This window comes from Silene latifolia, chromosome 3 (genome assembly GCF_048544455.1).
Source record: "Silene latifolia isolate original U9 population chromosome 3, ASM4854445v1, whole genome shotgun sequence".
NCBI classification, from domain to species: Eukaryota; Viridiplantae; Streptophyta; class Magnoliopsida; order Caryophyllales; family Caryophyllaceae; genus Silene; species Silene latifolia.
Window position 1 is genome coordinate 16,803,761 of NC_133528.1, and position 20,586 is coordinate 16,824,346.

General features: G+C 37.2%; 1 protein-coding gene across 1 annotated transcript; it reads right to left on the minus strand.

The window, feature by feature from the left end:
- Nucleotides 1-15,301: 15,301 nt before the first annotated feature.
- On the minus strand, nt 15,302-15,946 carry LOC141648753 (secreted RxLR effector protein 161-like). The gene has a single exon (XM_074457470.1). It carries the CDS (start codon nt 15,944-15,946, stop codon nt 15,302-15,304), a length of 645 nt encoding a protein of 214 aa, XP_074313571.1.
- Between the last annotated feature and the right edge of the window lie 4,640 nt (nt 15,947-20,586).

Genomic DNA, 20,586 nt, shown 5'->3' on the forward strand with positions numbered 1-20,586 from the left:
GTGAAGTCGGATTTTGATAATGTTAGTGTTGTTGTTTGTCATAATTATTAATAAGTTAGTATAATGTTGATATTGTTGAAGTTAGTGTTGTTGATTTTGATTAGTATTAGTGTTGTTATTATTGGTAATTTTGATTAGTTAATTAGTATCATGTTGAAGGTGGAAGTTAGTATATAATAATGTTAGTAATGTTAAATGTAGTAAGTTAGTATAAAGTTTGTATTGTTGAAGTTAGTAAATTATTATAATTAGTTTGATGTGGAGTATTTTTAAAGGTAGTAATAATTTTAGTTAGTTAGTATAATTTTAGTTAATTAGTATAGTTAATTAGTTTGTATGGATTATTGTTAAAGATGGTTCTATGTTTTATTGTTAAAATTATGGTTTATATATTATTTAGATTAAAATGAAGAGAGTGGAACGTGGATGGATGTACGAAGAAAGAGTAGATAAGAAGAGACATCCTACCGCTAGATTTATAAAGGGGGTTCGTGGATTTGTTGAATTTGCTAAACAAAATGATGAATATGATTTGGTAGAAAATAAACTTAGATGTCCTTGTACTAAATGCAAAAACGTGAAATATCTACATGACATAGAGGTAGAAGAACATCTTTATACAAATGGGTTTTGTCCAAACTATTACAATTGGATTTCTCATGGAGAAGCATATTCTCCCGAACAACCTCAAATCCAACAAAATGAGAACCCATATAGAGATATGGTTGTTGATGCCTTGGAATCTAATATTTTCAATAATGACGATCATCTTGCAATGAATGAAGAAGAACCACCAAATCCACAAGCAAAGGTCTTTTTTGACATGTTAAAAGCTTTTGAACAACCATTATATGAAGGGAGCAAAATGTCATTGTTACTAGCCGCCTCTAGGATAGTAACCGTAAAATGTGAGTTTAATATGCCATTTAATGTCGTTGATGTCATTGCTTCTTTGCTTGAGGATGCTCTCCCCGAAAATAATGTCTTGGCCCGAAGTTTCTACAATACCAAAAAAATAGTTAAAGGTCTTCAACTTCCGCATCAAAAGATTGATACATGTCCCGAAGGATGTATGCTCTTTTGGAAAGATGATGCTTTCTTTGACAAGTGCAAGAAATTTCAAAGAGATAGATATGAGACAAGGGAGAGAGATATTGTTTTGAGGGGAAAAAAAGACAACAAGGGTTGTAAGAGAGGTGAAAAGAGTAAGAAACCAATATCAATAAACCCGCCATTAATTTACTTTCCACTCGCTCCAAGACTTCAAAGAATGTATGCAACAAAAAATATTGCCGAACAAATGAGATGGCACAAGGAAAATCCTCGTACTCCGGGAAAGATGTGTCATCCGAGTGATGCGGAGGAATGGAAGCGTTTTGATATGATCTATCCTGATTTTGCCGATGAACCCCGCAATGTGCGACTTGGCTTGTGTACAGATGGGTTTTCTCCATTCGATCAGTTTGGTAAACCTTATTCATGTTGGCCTGTAATGGTCACTCCATACAACTTACCACCTTGGTTGTGCTTGAAAAAGCAATTTATCCTCCTGTCACTTATTATTCCCGGTCCAAAGAATCCAAAAAGTAATTTAGATGTTTATTTACAACCGTTGGTGGAAGAGTTGAAACATTTGTGGGAAGTTGGTGTGGAAACATATGATGTGTCCAAAAAGCAAAATTTTCAATTAAGAGCTTCACTTTTATGGACAATAAATGATTTTCCCGCTTATGGAATGTTATCGGGTTGGTCTACTGCTGGGCAAAAAGCATGTCCTTGTTGCATGGAAGAGAGTAAAGCATTTTATCTCCCTAATTACAAGAAAATAAGTTAGTTTGATTGTCATAGACACTTCTTATCGGAAAGACATGGACATAGAAGGAACAAGAAAGCTTTCTTAAAAGGTAAAGAGGTGCGTGACGATGCTCCAGGTCGACTTCCGGGGGATGAGGTATGGGAGTTGATATGTGATTTTCCAACTACTGTTGATGGTACAGAAGAAGAGTTTAAAGAGTTGAAAAAAAAAATGGTTGGTTTAAAAGAAGCATTTTTGGGATCTTCCGTATTGGAAAACAATGTTAATTAGGCACAACTTGGATGTAATGCAAATAGAGAAAAAACTTTTTTGAGCTACTGATTCATACGATTATGGATGTAGAAGGAAAGTCACGTGATACTATTGCTGCAAGAAAAGATATAAAGAAATTTTGTTACTGCCCCAAATTGCACATTCGGAAAGACGAGTCAAAGCCAAAATCCATTTTTACTCTTGACAAAACTCAGAGGAAGGTATTGTGTGAGTGGTTACGAAAGTTGAAGTTTCCAAATGGATATGCATCGGATTTTAAACGATGTGTTGATATGAAGAAGCTAAAGTTGCAAGGCTTGAAAATCCATGATTGCCATGTCTTCATGGAATGATTATTACCCGTTGCTTTGAAACATCTTCTCCCGACTACCGTGTGGAATGCAATTGCTGAGATTAGTCATTTTTTTCGAGATTTATGTTCCTCCTCAATATGCGTTGATGACATGATACGTCTCGAAGAACAAATACTAGAAATATTGTGTAAACTTGAGATGATCTTACCTCCTACATTTTTTAATTCCATGGAGCATCTACCGGTTCACTTGCCTTACGAAGCCAAAGTTGGAGGACCCGTCCAATATAGGTGGATGTATCCATTTGAAAGGTAATAAAAGTTAACTAGTATTATTGAAATTATAACTATTATTCTTTTATACTCTTTAATTTTTTAACTTTATCAACTTTTAATTAAACTCTACAATTATATTATAGGTTTCTTAAACACATGAAGAAAAAAATTAGTAACAAAGCTCGGGTAGAAGGTTCTATACGCAATGCATATTTAACAGAAGAGATTGCAAATTTTTGCTCGCTTTACTTTGAAAAACATATAGAAACCAAGGCAAAATACTTGAACATTGACAAAGAGGATGAAATTGATGCAAGTTTACCCGAGTTTTTTCAAACTCGTGATGATGAAGGTTGCTCAACAATTGGGGGAACAAGATATTTGGATGACAAAGAATATAATCGTTCTCACCTTTACGTTCTATCTAATTGTGAAATATTAGAACCATATGAAATGCAGTTTGTGACTGGTTTCATGAAAGAGCATCCTAATGTGAGGAGGGATGCTGTTTGGAATAAACATGAGAAGCAATTTCCATCATGGTTTAAGAAGCATGTTATTGAGTTGAATATCGAAGATGATTTGATAAGGAGTTTAGCCTCTGGTCCTTCACGAATGGTTAGAACTTGGAATCGATACCTAGTTAATGGATTCGATTTTCATACATTCAATTATGGTAAAAATAAGGCTAGATGCAATTATGGTGTCACTATTTCTTCTCTTGATTGCAATGACTATTATAGTATAGTAGAGGAAATATTTGAGATGTGCTATAATGGGCGTAACCGTGCTTATAAGACTGTCTTATTCAAGGTTGAATGGAAGGATAAATCTAAGGCCGGAACAAGAGTACATGAACATTACAAACTCGTAGAAGTGAATCATACTAGAACATATTCTAAGTATGACTCATTTATACTCGCACATCAAGCTCATCAAGTGTATTTCTCTTCTTATCCATGCACGAGGAATGATAGAAATCAAAAGCAATGGTGGGCAGTCTTTAAGATAAAGGCAAGATCAAAAATAGATACCTCTTTTTTCCAAGAAGAAGTAGTATCAAGTAGCACAATTTTGTCTCCAATTAAAGAAATCAGTTACGAGAATGGGAATGAAGAGGGTGAAGAGTTGGAAGAGGAGGAAGAGGAGGAAGAGAATGGAGAAGATGTAGAGTTGGAGGAGTGGGAGGAGGAAATAGATAATGATGATGATGATGATGATGATGTTGATGATGATGACGAGGAGGAGAATGAAAATGAGGATGAGGATGAAAATGATGAAGCAGATGATGAGGATTAGTGTTAGTTATATTGGTAAATTTACTAACAACATTGTTTAATTTTATTTTATATTTTATTGCAATTATGTTTTTATTTTACTAACAACATTGTTTAATAATTTATTTTTTTTGCAATTGTAGATGGCAGGAGGTCGCGCAGGACGAGGTAGACAGCGAGGCGGGGGTATTCAGCGTCGTAGTACGTCCTCTTTAGAGGAAGAGGAGACGGAGATTGAGCAACAGTCGGTCGAAGAATCGAGCAATGATGACTCATCAGATCAGGGACCCGAGATTCAGTGGACTAATGATGGGAAGATGATACTTGATCCGGCTCGTCTTTGGTAAGATATATGTTACTCATATGTTCATTTCATATACTCCATTAAAGTTACAATATTCAGTCTTTGTTTAATATAAACGCGTACTTGTATTTAACATATTGTATTTCAGGTTTAACTGCAGAACAGTTGTTAGTGGATGTTCGGCAAGAACGAAACAGAAGATGACGGGGGATGTTCCTACTTGTTGGTCTAACGCTACGCCCCAACAAAAAGAAGAATGGTTCAACATCTTTCGAGTATATTTTTGTATATATTTAATTTGTTAATTTATATCTAAGTTTCAATTATTAATTTATACTAATAAAAACTTTTTATAGAAATCCTTTGATTGGCCGGCGGGATTGGAACATATTGTCCGTGAAAGGTACAATCATATTTGTACTAAAAGATATAGAGATATCATCTATAAGACCGTGAGGAGGAAAAAGGAGCTCGAGCATTTGAAAGGTGTGTATTATTTTATTAGTTTGATTACTTGTATTTAGTTATAATAAATTTAAGTGACCATTTTATTTTTTCTAACACTATTTTGAATTTTAGGTGACGCATATGAAGGTCTAATGAAGAAACGTGCAACCCCGGAATTTAATATCTAGTCGGAGCGAGGTTCACTCAACAAAAAAGGAGGAAAGAAAGAAGGCATTGTTGAGGCTACTCACTACGGGGGATCTCGTTCTTTCTTGGATCGTGTTTTGGGAGTAAGTATACATAACAACACCTTAGATTATAATTAAAAAAAATTTAACCGTGAAAACCATGAATTTATGCCTTGTTTGTTTTTAGAAGGGGAAGAGAAAAGGTAAGGTAGAGATAACGGCTCCCGAGCTCTTTGCAGACACGCATAGCAAGGTTGATGATAAGGGTATTAGGCATTGGACTAAGGCGAAAGATAAGGAATTACATGTAAGTTTCATTTAATTAGTCAATTTGCCTTAATAACATTATTTATTATAGGTAAATTTTTCATGAAAAAATAACCTTTAATGATATTTGGTTTGACTTGTAGGATGCTTATTTGCGTGAAAAAGAGAACACCCCCGATAGGCCCGATAATGATATTTGGTTTGACTTGGTTGAAGGGTACAAAAAGGGCTCGGTGTATGGAACCGGAGAAGCTCATGGAGTTTTCTTCAAGGCGCCAAAAGCAAGGACTTCTTCAAAGTCCAAACAAACTTATGAGCCGGGAATTGTAAGTGTCTTACAAGCACAACTTGATAAAGAAAGGCGCCAAAATGCCGAAGAAAGGCGCCAAAACGCCGAAAGGGATCAACAAATGCGGGAAATGAAAACAAAGTTCGACAAGATGGAAGCCTTCTTTAGTTCGTGCAACTCCGGTCCCCGTCCCCATTGGCAAGATCCTAATGATCCATCCGGAGGAGGTGGTTTTAGCGCGGGTGCTTTTTTTCCTTGTACTTGACTTATGTGCCCCTTTCCCAAAACTTAAGAACATGGTAGTGTTAGTTAGACTTGTGATGGATTTGGTTTGATGAGGATTTGTTGGTAACTTGTTAACTTGGTTTATTCTCATTTTATATATGAGATTTGGTTATTGGTGTTCCATTTGTGTTGTGTTGTGAGTTTGGTTTGCTCAAATTGGTGTTGTAGTAATAGAAATGCAGGTACGAGCAATGAAAAGGATTGGGTAGTATGAAAAACCGAATTTTCATGCAAAATTACAGTGGAAATGGCGACTGAAATGTATTTTTGGCGACTACTTTCAGTCGCCAAAACAGAGTACCAAAAAAAAGCTCCTGATCTGCCAGTGCCAAAGGCGACTACATGGCGACTGAAAGTAGTCGCCAAATTGGCGACTGAAGCAAAGGTAGTCGCCAAATTGGCGACTGAATAGTAAAAAAGGGCGACTGATTTCAGTCGCCATTTTGGCGACTACTTTGCCTTTCAGTCGCCAATTTGGCTATTTGGCGACTACTTTGTCAGTCGCCAATTTTAGCGACTGACTTCAGTCCCCTGATTTCCATTTGGCGACTAAGTGTTGCTACTGTGCTCTGGCGACCAATTTCAGTCGCCATTAACGTTTTAGCGACTGATTTCAGACGCCAATCGTAGTCGCCCAAAACAGGATTTCTTGTAGTGGTACTGGAAGAAAGTTTGCACGATTAAGACAATATTGGCCGAGCACTATCAGCAACAACAATGGTCTAATCAGAGGGGATATGAATATACAATCTCAAAAGGCTACAATTGCTTAAGAGAGAGGGGGGAGATTTTTCAATGGCATGGATGCGTGTGGAACAAGTGGAATATCCCTAAACATAGCATGCTAGCATGGATGTATTATCACAAAAGCCTGAATACGAATGCAAGATTAAAAAAGATAGGCGTTACAGATGATGATACATGTTAGCTATGTGGTGCAGAGAGTGAACGTTTGACACACCTTTTTTTCAAGTGCAGCTATAGCAGCAAAATAATTGAAGGTATACATAAACGGATTAACATCCAGTTACTAAAAGAGGATGTAGTTACCTGGTGTTGTAATTATAAAGGCTCAAAGGAGAAACAAGGTATGCTTATAGCTACTATGAATGCATGTATATATCAAACATGGCGACAGCAAAACCAAAGCAAATTTGAGAATCAGCTCACACGACCAGAAGTTCTAATTAGACTGGTGATTGATGAACTAAATCTGAGATTCCAGGGTATTCTTCGAAAATAAAAGGGTAAGGGTGACCGGAGATGGCTGGAAATTCTTCATTTGAGGATCTAGGGTTCTCGCGATTTTGAGGGAACTGAGATTGTGTTGGAAACATATTGGAGTAGACACACACCTGTTTTTGTTGTATTTTGTTTTGTTGCAAGTTTGGACCGGTCCTTTTTTTGGGGGGGATGGTGTGTGATGTACAAGATGGGCCTTCCTGTCTTAACATTGTCACGGTTTTCATTTTATACAAATACTTACATTTCATCAAAAAAAAAAAAAAAAAAAAAAAACAGGTCAGGTTCGTGTTGTTCGGGTTTGGCGAAATTCGGGCTGGACTAGGTCGAGTCGGGTCATTTCGCGTTTAAGTTATTTTCGGGTATCTTGTTTTCAAGTTTACTATTTGGAGAGAATGATCAATTTGTGATAATAAACATTCAGGTCAGGTTAAATAAGCAAGCCAATTTAGGTTTTGGTCATATTTGGGTCCTCAATTCGGGTTCAAGTCAAGTTTGTTTGGGGTCGATTTAGTTTTGCTATGTCATAATGAGGGTAAGAGAACTCTTTGGAATAAGAGAGACCTAATGAGAAACTTTTGAAGGAGCACAAGTTAAAACTCATTGATGTCTTAAACGTTCTAAGAGTCATTGACTATAATGGAGGACGTCAAACACGTTTTTAAGGTGGGGGAGGAGAAGTTCAAAAAGAAGAGATCTAAGAAGTCCAAGGGTATACAATGTGCCACATATATATTAGTCACTATCATACTTTAGTTAGAAAGATGCAAAGAGAGAAGACGCGTATTATGTAAATATTGTATGTAAAACACGCAGTGTTAAATTAATTAAAACACAAATGAATTGTCATTTTTGTTTTGTTTTATCAATAAAACCTCAAAACTACTATGTAAAGGAAAAAAAAATGTCTTATCGAAATGTCAATTAGTTTACCTTATAAAATCATATGTTCAATCAATAATGATCGTTAAACAAATTATAAAGCGCGAAAGTGGCCATTGAGCCCCATTACTTTGGCTAATTGTGAGATTACGCTCCTTAGGTTTAGATTGTAGCAATTGAACTCCATAAATTACGCAAAAGGTGAAATTAAGCCCCTTACCCAAAATCTCATGAAAAATTCATTTTCTCATACCACAAAAACTCAAGTATAGGTTTTGTTTAAAGAAAAGTGCAAAATTCTTAGGATGTTCAACATGAATATTGTTGAAAATGATCCTAATGAGTGTCTCGTGCATCGCACAGGCTTTCCAACTAGGTATTATTACTATTGTTTCATTAATAAGAGTAAAATATTAATAGCGGGAGGAGTGAATTTGTCTCAAAATTTATTTAATCGTAATTTTAGTATATGTCATAGAAAAATATATTAATGATAAATTTATGGGTTATGCAACTTTAAGTAATTTTATTTAATGAGAAAAAATGGTAAGTAAAGATAGTCCAGACGAATCTGGGCACCAATACTAGTTATGATAAGAAAAGCCCGAGACTCTTTGTCCTATTTGTTTACCAAATCTTATCTCATTAAATATTTTAATGAATACACGATTCGTCCTCGGCTTTGGGACTTTTGTTTAGTGGAGCAATATGTTAGGCAGCAGGTTTTAATTTTCATTTGCATGGCCTAATTACAATTTGATAAAGTATTAATCGTAAATATAGACAGATGATTTTTGGTTTATAGCTGGTTTTATTCCAATAGCATATCGAACTAGGTTAAATGGAAATGGAGGGCTTAAAGGCGGTGTTATGTCATTTTACTATTTTCTTGGAAAATAAGTGTAAAGTGCCGTTAATTATAATATTGTCAATTTCTATTTAGTCATTAATATTTTAACTTCATCATTGGATATCCGTAAGGCTAGTAGACAATTTTGAAGTGTCTACAGAAGCTCCCACTTTGACCGAGTCTGAGTAAGACGAAGGTCAAAGTAGTCCGGTCGGGACAGATAAAGGTTAAGAAACGTATATGTGCCTCTTAAATTACCTCTCAGGAGTAGCTGGAAACTGGATATTGAAAGAAATAGAACTTAGCTGATCCGAAACAACCCTTAATCGAGACGCCGTGTAAGACACTGCCCTAAATCAGTTAGACCCCCACACAGGTGCTCCTTGGGTTCCGTGGTCACCGATTCCAGGGTTAACGCCTCCTTCCGCTCAATGTTGCACACCAAAGACGGAAGTGGGAACTGTTCTCAGTATTGATAGAATATAATAGGGACGAAATAGAGAAGGAGAATTTCTGTGTTATTCTGTGTGTGTAAAACTGATGAGGAAGAAGGATTTTATAGTAGGCAATAGGCTCCTCCAACAGTCATAAAAATGAATGCCATTGATTCTGAGATTCATGGCCATAAAATCGTGTAATGACTTCTGTATTGATTGCGGAATAAAATCTCAACAGCTAGAAAAGAATCCGAGGAAAAAATTCAGACCAGTAGCAAAAAGGGGGCCATACCACACCGAGCACGAGCACGAGCCGAGCCGGACGGGCGGCGGCGGCGGCGCGCGTGGGGAGACTATAGTCTACCCTCTATAGTCTAAATAACACTTGTTAACCCTCTTCCATATATAAATACAACACTACCCCACTATTCTTCCAATGTGGGATAAGTGTTGTTTTACTTAAGCTTTGGAGCAACCAAAACTCCAACAATCCCCCACTTGGTACAAACTTAAGAAAACGAAAAGAAATATAAGAAAAGGCTATAATCAGGTGAACATAGTCTTGAACCTGAAAAATAGAAAGAAATGAGAACAGTTCCCTCGAGTAACTTATGGCCCCATGAAAAACCCTGTCTCATGATTGCATTAGAGAATAGCTCACATCTATTCTCATAAGAGGCGACCAACACTCCACAATCACGTAGGTGAGTCCATCAAGTGTGTACTACACACACCACTCAAACCGTGAGGTATGGAACTCATTAAGGACTACCACCTGTCCAACCTAACCCTGCAGTAAATAAACATGCTAAAAAGGGATAAACTGAATAACCTCCTTTATTCATCAAAATAAAAGAATACAAGCAATGCTCGACGATTTCGTTTGACCTCATTGAATCTGGTAATCCAGATTGGGTATCCATCGTAAAAGCACTACGTAGGTGGGCTCAATCCCATCTTTTTAGCAGTTTCTGAAACTAGTTTCCTGTTTAAGGCCTTTGTCAGTGGATCAGCAATATTACTTTCCGACCTCACATAATCTAAAGAAATAACACAAAACTTGATCAAGTTACAAACAATATTATGCCTTAGGCGTATATGCCTACTCTTGCCATTATAAGCCTTATTCTTGGCTACATGAATGGCAGATTGCGAGTCACAATGTAGCGGCACGGATGGAACGGGCTTTGGCTAAAGAGGAATGTCCGCTACTAAACTTCTCAACCATTCTGCTTCTCGACCAGCCAATTCGAGAGCTATAAATTCCGATTCCATTGTAGATCTCGCAATACACGTTTGCTTGGATGACCTTCAAGATACAGCTGCTCCTGCTAAAGTAAAAACATAACCACTGGTAGAGTGTATATCCTTACTCTCCGAGATCCAGTTAGCATCACAATATCCCTCCAAAACTGGAGGATAACCACAATAAGATAATCAAAAATCAGTTGTACCTTTAAGATATTTAAGCAAACGAACTAATGCACTCCAATGATCATGACCGGGATTATGAGTATATCTACTCAATCTCCCAACAGAATATGCAATATCAGAACGAGATGAACACATAAGATACATGACACTACCAAGAATTTTAGCATAACCAGCTTGATCCACACTTTCAGATAGATTCTTTTTTAAGTGCACACTAGCATCAAAAGGTGTTCTAGCAGGCTCAACATCAACATAACCAAACTTCTTTAAAATTTTCTTAACATAGTGAGCTTGACTAAGACAATAACCTTTACTAGTCTTTAAAACTCTTAAACCAAGAATGACATCAACCTCACCCATGTCTTTCATTTCAAAATAAGTTTTAAGCATGCTTTTAGTAGAATCAATAACATCTAATGAAGTGCCAAAGATAAGTAAATCATCCACATAAAGTGTTATAATAACACTACCGCTAGCATTGGATTTCACATAGATACATGTATCAGCATCACTAGCTCTAAAACCAAGAGAAACAATCACACTATGAAACTTTTCATACCATTGTTTCGGTGCCTGCTTAAGTCCATACAAAGATTTAACAAGTTTACAAACTTTATGTTCTTGACCAGGCACTATAAAACCATCAGGTTGTTCCATATAAATCTCTTCATCGAGATCACCATTTAAAAACGCAGTTTTCACATCCATCTGATGAACAAGCAAGTTATACATGGAAGCAATAGCAAACATCACTCTAATGGAAGCAATATTAGTGACCGGGGAATAGGTGTCAAAATAGTCTAAACCAGACTTTTGGGTGAAACCCTTAGCCACCAACCTGGCTTTAAATTTATCAATAGTTCCATCAGCTTTGAGTTTCTTCCTAAACACCCATTTACACCCTATAGGCTTACAACCACGAGGCAGGTCAACAATTTCCCAAGTATGATTAGACATAATGGACTCAATCTCACTATCAATAGCTTCTTTCCACAAGGAAGCATCAACTGATCTCATAGCCTCATCATAGGTCTTAGGATCCTCCTCCACAATATACATGTCAACCAACTCATCATCTAGATATCTACAATCCTCCTCCATAACAAAATCAGGCCCAAAAGATTTCTCTACTCTAGGTCTCTTACTCCTTCTCGGTTCTATTGATGGTTCACTAGATGTGTCAACATGGGTTTGGGAGCTACCATCATTATCCTCATGGGAAGAATCATCAAAGGTCAAGTCCTGCCCTAAAGAAGGTTTCAAAGGTAAAAGATCCTTAAAGAAAACAGCATCTCTAGATTCAATAATATTACCATAAAAACCCGAACTCGCATCTTTGGTCATGAACCTATAGGCTGCACTATTAGAAGCATAACCCACAAAAACTGAGTCAATGGTTTTAGGTCCTATTTTGTCTCTTTTAAAAGCAGGTAAGGCAACTTTGGCTAGACATCCCCAAACTTTTAGAAACCTCAAATTAGGTGGATAACCCTTCCAAATCTCATAAGGTGTCACATCAAGTTTCTTATGAGGTGCACGGTTCAAAACATGATAGGCAGATAGGATAGCTTTCCCCTACATAAAATCAGATAACCCAGAAGATAGTAACATAGCATTCATCATATCCTTTAATGTTTTATTTTTCCTCTCGGCTACATCATTTTGTTCGGGGGTATACGGGGCTGAAAACTCATGTATAATACCATTTTTCTGACAAAAATCCACCAAAAAATCAGATTTGTATTATCCACCATGATCAGACCTTACACGCTTAATCTTCCTATCAAGTTGATTTTCAACCTCAGCCTTATAAATAATAAACATATCCTCAGCCTCATTTTTATTCCTTAACAAATAAACCGTAGTATATCTTGAACAATCATCCACAAAGGTTATATAATATCTTTTACCTCCCTTACTTCACAATTTTTATAATCAGCCAAGTCGGAGTGAATAAGTTCTAACAATTCGGTTTGCCTTTTGGTCACTTCCTTAAAAGGTTTCTTAGAGTGCTTTGCTTCCACGCATACTTGACATTTATCCATGTCATAAGAAATCAGATTAGGCAACAAATTCATTGTTTTCATGCGTTTAATGGATTTAGTGTTAACATGCCCAAGTCTAGAATGCCAAATATCAATGGACTCAACGATATAAGCAAAAGAAGTAGATGCATTCATTTCAACATCAAGAACAAACAGACCACCATTACAAAAACCTTTGCCAACAAACTGACCATTCTTAGACATGACTAACTTATCAGACTCAAAAGTAAGTTTAAGACCAGCCTTATTAAGTAAAGCACCAGAGATTAAATTTCTACGCATATCAGGCACATAGAGCACATTTTCAAGAGCTAAAACTTTGCCAGAAGTGAGTTTCAGGTGCACCTAGCCAATGACGAGGACTGGAACATTGCTGGAGTTGCCAACATATACTACCTCTTTCTCATGAACATCTTTGAGCTCCTTGTAAAGATCCTTGTTGGTGCAAATATGGCGTGTAGCTCCTGTGTCAACAATCCATTCCACCAAGCTTCCAATCAGATTAATCTCGGACACCATTGCAGCAATTATATCATCACCCTCACTTGAGCCTTCAACAACATTAGCTTGTGGCTTGTTGGATTTGTAATTTTTGTAGCCACCACGTTGATTGTTGTCTTTCTTTTGGAATTTCCCACCATGTGTATTGTTGCGATTCCCATGATTTTGTTGTCTTTCTTCATAAGCTTTCTTGTCCTTGCTCTTGAAGGCGGGATGACTAGGCTTGTCACACCAACAGCAATTTCCTGTCACTGTCTTTATTGATTTATCAGAATTCTGTGGTTTGTTGTATTAATCATTGCTCCTCTTATTTGTACCTGTGTTCCTGTATTCAATAACATTAGCCTTAACGGTGTTAGTAGCATTAGTCCTGGCTCCTTGTGGAATCCTCAATTTTGATATGGCCAATCAGCTCCTGCAACTTCATATCTTTCTTCTTATGCCTCAGATGTTTCTTATACTCATCCCAACAAGGAGAAGGCAATTTCTCAATCAGAACATTAGCCTGCATATACTCGCACAACACCATCCCTTCACCAGTAATTTCATAAACCATATTTTCGTACTCATGTATCTGATCCATTATAGGTTTGCCATCAGTAATCTGAAATTTTAACCATCTTGCTACTGTATATTTCTTAGTACCGAAATCATCAGTACCATACTTAGTTTCCAAAGCATCCCAAATTCCTTTAGCAGTCTTAGTTTTGCAGTAGATGTCAAACAAATTATCAACCATATAATGTAACATGACACCTTTAAGAGTCTTATTGCCTTTAGCAAATTTAGGATCGGGTTTGACAACTTCAGACGAACTAGACTCTTCAGTGGATTGTGATTCTTGAAATAACACATAATCAATCTCATATTGCGATAAAATTAAATAGAATTTTTTCAGACCATCTCCTATAATTTTTCCCATCTAATGGTTCCATCTTACTAAGGTCAGGGAGAATTCTGTGTGGCATTGTGAAATTGTTAACAGGGACATTAGGGGTAACCGAAACAATTTCTCGGTTGACATTAGAATCGTCAGAATTTCCGGATGGATTTGTCATTGTTTAAAAATGAATAAAACAGTAGACAAAAACAAAGATCAGAAAAGTTCTCTAACTTATTTAGATTGAAAGAAATAGAACTTAGCTGATCCGAAAAAACCCTCAATCGAGACGCCGTGTAAGACACTGCCCTAAATCAGTTAGACCCCCACACAGATGCTCCTTGGGTTCCGTGGTCACCGATTTCAGGGTTAACGCCTCCTTCCGCTCAATGTTGCACACCAAAGACGGAAGTGGGAACTGTTCTCAGTATTGATAGAATATAATAGAGACCAAATAGAGAAGGAGAATTTCTGTGTTATTCTGTGTGTGTAAAACTGATGAGGAAGAAGGATTTTATAGTAGGCAAGAGGCTCCTCCAACAGTCATAAGAATGAATGCCATTGATTCTGAGATTAATGGCCATAAAATCGTGTAATGAATTCTGTATTGAATGCGGAATAAAATCTCAACAGCGAGAAAAGAATCCGAGGAAAAAATTCAGACCAGTAGCAAAAAGGGGGCCATACCACACCGAGCACGAGCCGACCCGGACGGGCGGCGGCGCGCGTGGGGAGACTATAGTCTACCCTCTATAGTCTAGTTAACATGTGTTAACCCTCTTCCATATATAAATACAACACTCTCCCACTATTCTTCCAATGTGGGATATGTGTTGTTTTACTTAAGCTTTGGAGCAACCAAAAGTCCAACAATCCCCCACTTGGTCCAAATTAAAGAAAACGAAAAGAAATATAAGAAAAGGCTATAATCAGGTGAACATAGTTTTGAACCTGAAAAATAGAAAGAAATGAGAACAGTTCCCTCGAGTAACTTATGGCCCCATGAAAAACCCTGTCTCATGATTGCATTACAAAATAGCCCACATCTATTCTCATAAGAGGCGGCCAACACTCCACAATCACGTAGGCGAGTCCATCAAGTGTGTACTGCACACACCACTCAAACCGTGAGGTATGGAGCTCATTAAGGACTACCACCTGTCCAACCTAACCCTGTAGTAAATAAACATGCTAAAAAGGGATAAACTGAATAACCTCCTTTATTCATCAAAATAAAAGAATACAAGAAATGCTCGACGATTTCGTTTGACCTCATTGAATCTGGTAATCTAGATTGGGTATCCATCGTAAAAGCACTACGTAGGTGGGCTCAATCCCATCTTTTTAGCAGTTTCTGAAACTAGTTTCCTGTTTAAGGCCTTTGTCAGTGGATCAGCAATATTACTTTCCGACCTCACATAATCTAAAGAAATAACACCAAACTTGATCAAGTTACAAACAATATTATGCCTTAGGCGTATATGCCTACTCTTGCCATTATAAGCCTTATTCTTGGCTACATGAATGGCAGATTGCGAGTCACAATGTAGCGGCACAGATGGCACGGGCTTTTGCCAAAGAGGAATGTCCGCTACTAAACTTCTCAACCATTCTACTTCTCGACCAGCCAATTCGAGAGCTATAAATTCCGATTCTATTGTAGATCTCGCAATACACGTTTGCTTGGATGACCTCCAAGATACAGCTGCTCCTGCTAAAGTAAAAACATAACCACTGGTAGAGTGTATATCCTTACTCTCCGAGATCCAGTTAGCATCACAATATCCCTCCAAAACTGGAGGATAACCATAATAAGATAATCCAAAATCAGTTGTACCTTTAAGATATTTAAGCAAACGAACTAATGCACTCCAATTATCATGACGGGGATTATGAGTATATCTACTCAATCTCCCAACAGAATATGCAATATCAGGACGAGATGAACACATAAGATACATGACACTACCAAGAATTTTAGCATAACCAGCTTGATCCACACTTTCAGATAGATTCTTTTTTTAGTGCACACTAGCATCAAAAGGTGTTCTAGCAGGCTCGACATCAAAATAACCAAACTTCTTTAAAATTTTCTCAACATAGTGAGCTTGACTAAGACAATAACCTTTACTAGTCTTTAAAACTCTTAAACCAAGAATGACATCAACCTCACCCATGTCTTTCATTTCAAAATAAGTTTTAAGCATCCTTTTAGTAGAATCAATAACATCTAATGAAGTGCCAAAGATAAGTAAATCATCCACATAAAGTGTTATAATAACACTACCGCTAGCATTGGATTTCACATAGATACATGTATCAGCATCACTAGCTCTAAAACCAAGAGAAACAATCACACTATGAAACTTTTCATACCATTGTTTCGGTGCCTGCTTAAGTCCATACAAAGATTTAACAAGTTTACAAACTTTATGTTCTTGACCAGGCACTATAAAACCATCAGGTTGTTCCGTATAAATCTCTTCATCGAGATCACCATTTAAAAATGCAGTTTTCACATCCATCTGATGAACAAGCAAGTTATACATGGAAGCAATAGCAAACATCACTCTAATGGAAGCAATATTAGTGACCGGGGAATAGGTGTCAAAATAGTCTAAACCAGACTTTTGGGTGAAACCCTTAGCCACCAACCTGGCTTTAAATTTATCAATAGTTCCATCAGCTTTGAGTTTCTTCCTAAACACCCATTTACACCCTATAGGCTTACAACCACGAGGCAGGTCAACAATTTCCCAAGTATGATTAGACATAATGGACTCAATCTCACTATCAATAGCTTCTTTCCACAAGGAAGCATCAACTGATCTCATAGCCTCATCATAGGTCTTAGAATCCTCCTCCACAATATACATGTCAACCAACTCATCATCTAGATATCTACAATCCTCCTCCATAAGAAAATCAGGCCCAAAAGATTTCTCTACTCTAGGTCTCTTACTCCTTCTCGGTTCTATTGATGGTTCACTAGATGTGTCAACATGGGTTTGGGAGCTACCATCATTATCCTCATGGGAAGAATCATCAAAGGTCAAGTCCTGCCCTAAAGAAGGTTTCAAAGGAAAAAGATCCTCAAAGAAAACAGCATCTCTAGATTCAATAATATTACCATAAAAACCCGAACTCGCATCTTTGGTCATGAACCTATAGGCTGCACTATTAGAAGCATAACCCACAAAAACTGAGTCAATGGTTTTAGGTCCTATTTTGTCTCTTTTAAAAGCAGGTAAGACAACTTTGGCTAGACATCCCCAAACTTTTAGAAACCTCAAATTAGGTGGATAACCCTTCCAAATCTCATAAGGTGTCACATCAAGTTTCTTATGAGGTACACGGTTCAAAAGATGATAGGCAGATAGGATAGCTTCTCCTACATAAAATCAGATAACCCAGAAGATAGTAACATAGCATTCATCATATCCTTTAATGTTTTATTTTTCCTCTCGGCTACATCATTTTGTTCGGGGGTATACGGGGCTGAAAACTCATGTATAATACCATTTTTCTGACAAAAATCCACCAAAAAATCAGATTTGTATTCTCCACCATGATCAGACCTTACACGCTTAATCTTCCTATCAAGTTGATTTTCAACCTCAACCTTATAAATAATAAACATATCCTCAGCCTCATTTTTATTCCTTAACAAATAAACCTTAGTATATCTTGAACAATCATCCACAAAGGTTATATAATATCTTTTACCTCCCTTACTTCACAATTTTTATAATCAGCCAAGTCGGTGTGAATAAGTTCTAACAATTCGGTTTGCCTTTTGGTCACCTCCTTAATAGGTTTCTTAGAGTGCTTTGCTTCCACGCATACTTGACATTTATCCATGTCATAAGAAATCAGATTAGGCAACAAATTCATTGTTTTCATGCGTTTAATGGATTTAGTGTTAACATGCCCAAGTCTAGAATGCCAAATATCAATGGACTCAACGATATAAGCAAAAGAAGTAGATGCATTCATTTCAACATCAAGAACAAACAGACCACCATTACAAAAACCTTTGCCAACAAACTGACCATTCTTAGACATGACTAACTTATCAGACTCAAAAGTAAGTTTAAGACCAGCCTTATTAAGTAAAGCACCAGAGATTAAATTTCTACGCATATCAGGCACATAGAGCACATTTTCAAGAGCTAAAACTTTGCCAGAAGTGAGTTTCAGGTGCACCTAGCCAACGACGAGGGCTGGAACATTGCTGGAGTTGCCAACATACACTACCTCTTTCTCATCAACATCTTTGAGCTCCTTGTAAAGATCCTTGTCGGTGCAAATATGGCGTGTAGCTCCTGTGTCAACAATCCATTCCACCAAGCTTCCAACCAGATTAATCTCGGACACCATTGCAGCAATTATATCATTACCCTCACTTGAGCCTTCAACAACATTAGCTTGTGGCTTGTTGGATTTGTAATTTTTGTAGCCACCACGTTGATTGTTGTCTTTCTTTTGGAATTTCCCACCATGTGCATTGTTGCGATTCCCATGATTTTGTTGTCTTTCTTCATAAGCTTTCTTGTCCTTGCACTTGAAAGCGGGATGACCAGGCTTGTCACACCAACAGCAATTTCCTGTCATTGTCTTTATTGATTTATCAGAATTCTGTGGTTTGTTGTATTGATCATAGCTCCTCTTGTTTGTACATGTGTTCCTGTATTCAATAACATTAGCCTTAATGGTGTTAGTAGCATTAGTCCTGGCTCCTTGTGGAATCCTCAATTTTGATATGGCCAATCAGCTCCTGCAACTTCATATCTTTCTTCTTATGCCTCAGATGTTTCTTATACTCATCCCAACAAGGAGAAGGCAATTTATCAATCAGAACATTAGCCTGCATATACTCGCACAACACCATCCCTTCACCAATAATTTCAGAAATCATATTTTCGTACTCATGTATTTGATCCATTATAGGTTTGCCATCAGTAATCTGAAATTTTAATCATCTTTCTACTGCATATTTCTTAGTACCGAAATCATCAGTACAATACTTAGTTTCCAAAGCATCCCAAATTCCTTTAGCAGTCTTAATTTTGAAGTAGATGTCAAACAAATTATCAACCATATAATGTAACATGACACCTTTAACAGTCTTATTGCCTTTAGCAAATTTAGGATCGGGTTTGACAACTTCAGACGAACTAGACTCTTCAGTGGATTGTGGTTCTTAAATAACACATAATAAATCTCATATTGCGAGAAATAAAACAGAATTTTTTCAGACCATCTCCTATAATTTTTCCCATCTAATGGTTCTTACTAAGGTCAGGGACAATTCTGTGTGGCATTGTGAAATTGTTAACAAGGACATTAGGGGTAACCGAAACAATTTCTCGGTTGACATTAGAATCGTCAGAATTTCCGGATGGGTTTGTCATTGTTTAAAAATGAATAAAACAGTAGACAAAAACAAAGATCAGAAAAGTTCTCTAACTGATTTAGATTGAAAGAAATAGAACTTAGCTGATCCGAAAAAACCCTTAATCGAGACGCCGTATAAGACACTGCCCTAATCAGTTAGACCCCCACACAGGTGCTCCTTGGGTTCCGTGGTCACCGATTTCAGGGTTAACGCCTCCTTCCGCTCAATGTTGCACACCAAAGACGGAAGTGGGAACTGTTCTCAGTATTGATAGAATATAATAGAGACGAAATAGAGAAGGAGAATTTCTGTGTTATTCTGTGTCTGTAAAACTGATGAGGAAGAAGGATTTTATAGTAGGCAAGAGGCTCCTACAACAGTCATAAAAATGAATGCCATTGATTCTGAGATTAATGGCCATAAAATCGTGTAATGAATTATGTATTGATTGCGGAATAAAATCTCAACAGCTAGAAAAGAATCCGAGGAAAAAATTCAGACCAGTAGCAAAAAGAGGGCCACACCACACCGAGCACGGGCTGGGCCGGACGGGCGGCGGCGGCGGCGCGCGCGTGGGGAGACTATAGTCTAGCCTCTATAGTCTAGTTAACACTTGTTAACCCTCTTCCATATATAAATACAACACTCCCCCACTATTCTTCCAATGTGGGATAAGTGTTGTTTTACTTAAGCTTTGGAGCAACTAAAACTCCAACAGATATTGACAATCATAAAACTTTGTTTCATGGCCTGACTCGAAACTGGCATGACAAAACTTTGTTTTGTCGGTCCCGAAGCTAGATTTGGTTGTAGCGAGACTTTGTTTCACTAGCTTGAATCTGGAAACTGGTATAGCCAAACTTTGTTTAGTTGGTCTAGAATTTGGTGTAGCCAAACTTTGTTTAGGTGGTCTAGAATCTGGTAAAGCAAAACTTTGTTTTGCTGCTGGCCTGGAATCCGGTATGCTAAACTTTGTCTAGCTGGTCTGGAAACTGGTTAAGCAAAACTTTGTTCCACTTAAGAGTGAACCTGCAAAATCTGATTTCACAAGCTCGAATGCGTGTCAGACTGTCAAGGTACGCCGACCGAGGAATTCAAAATTTTATTTTGAAAAGAGATTAGAGTGTAAAATCTGATTTTACAAAATAAGATTTACAAAATTTTATTTCGCAAAAAGGCAAGTTAAGAAAAATTAATTTCAAG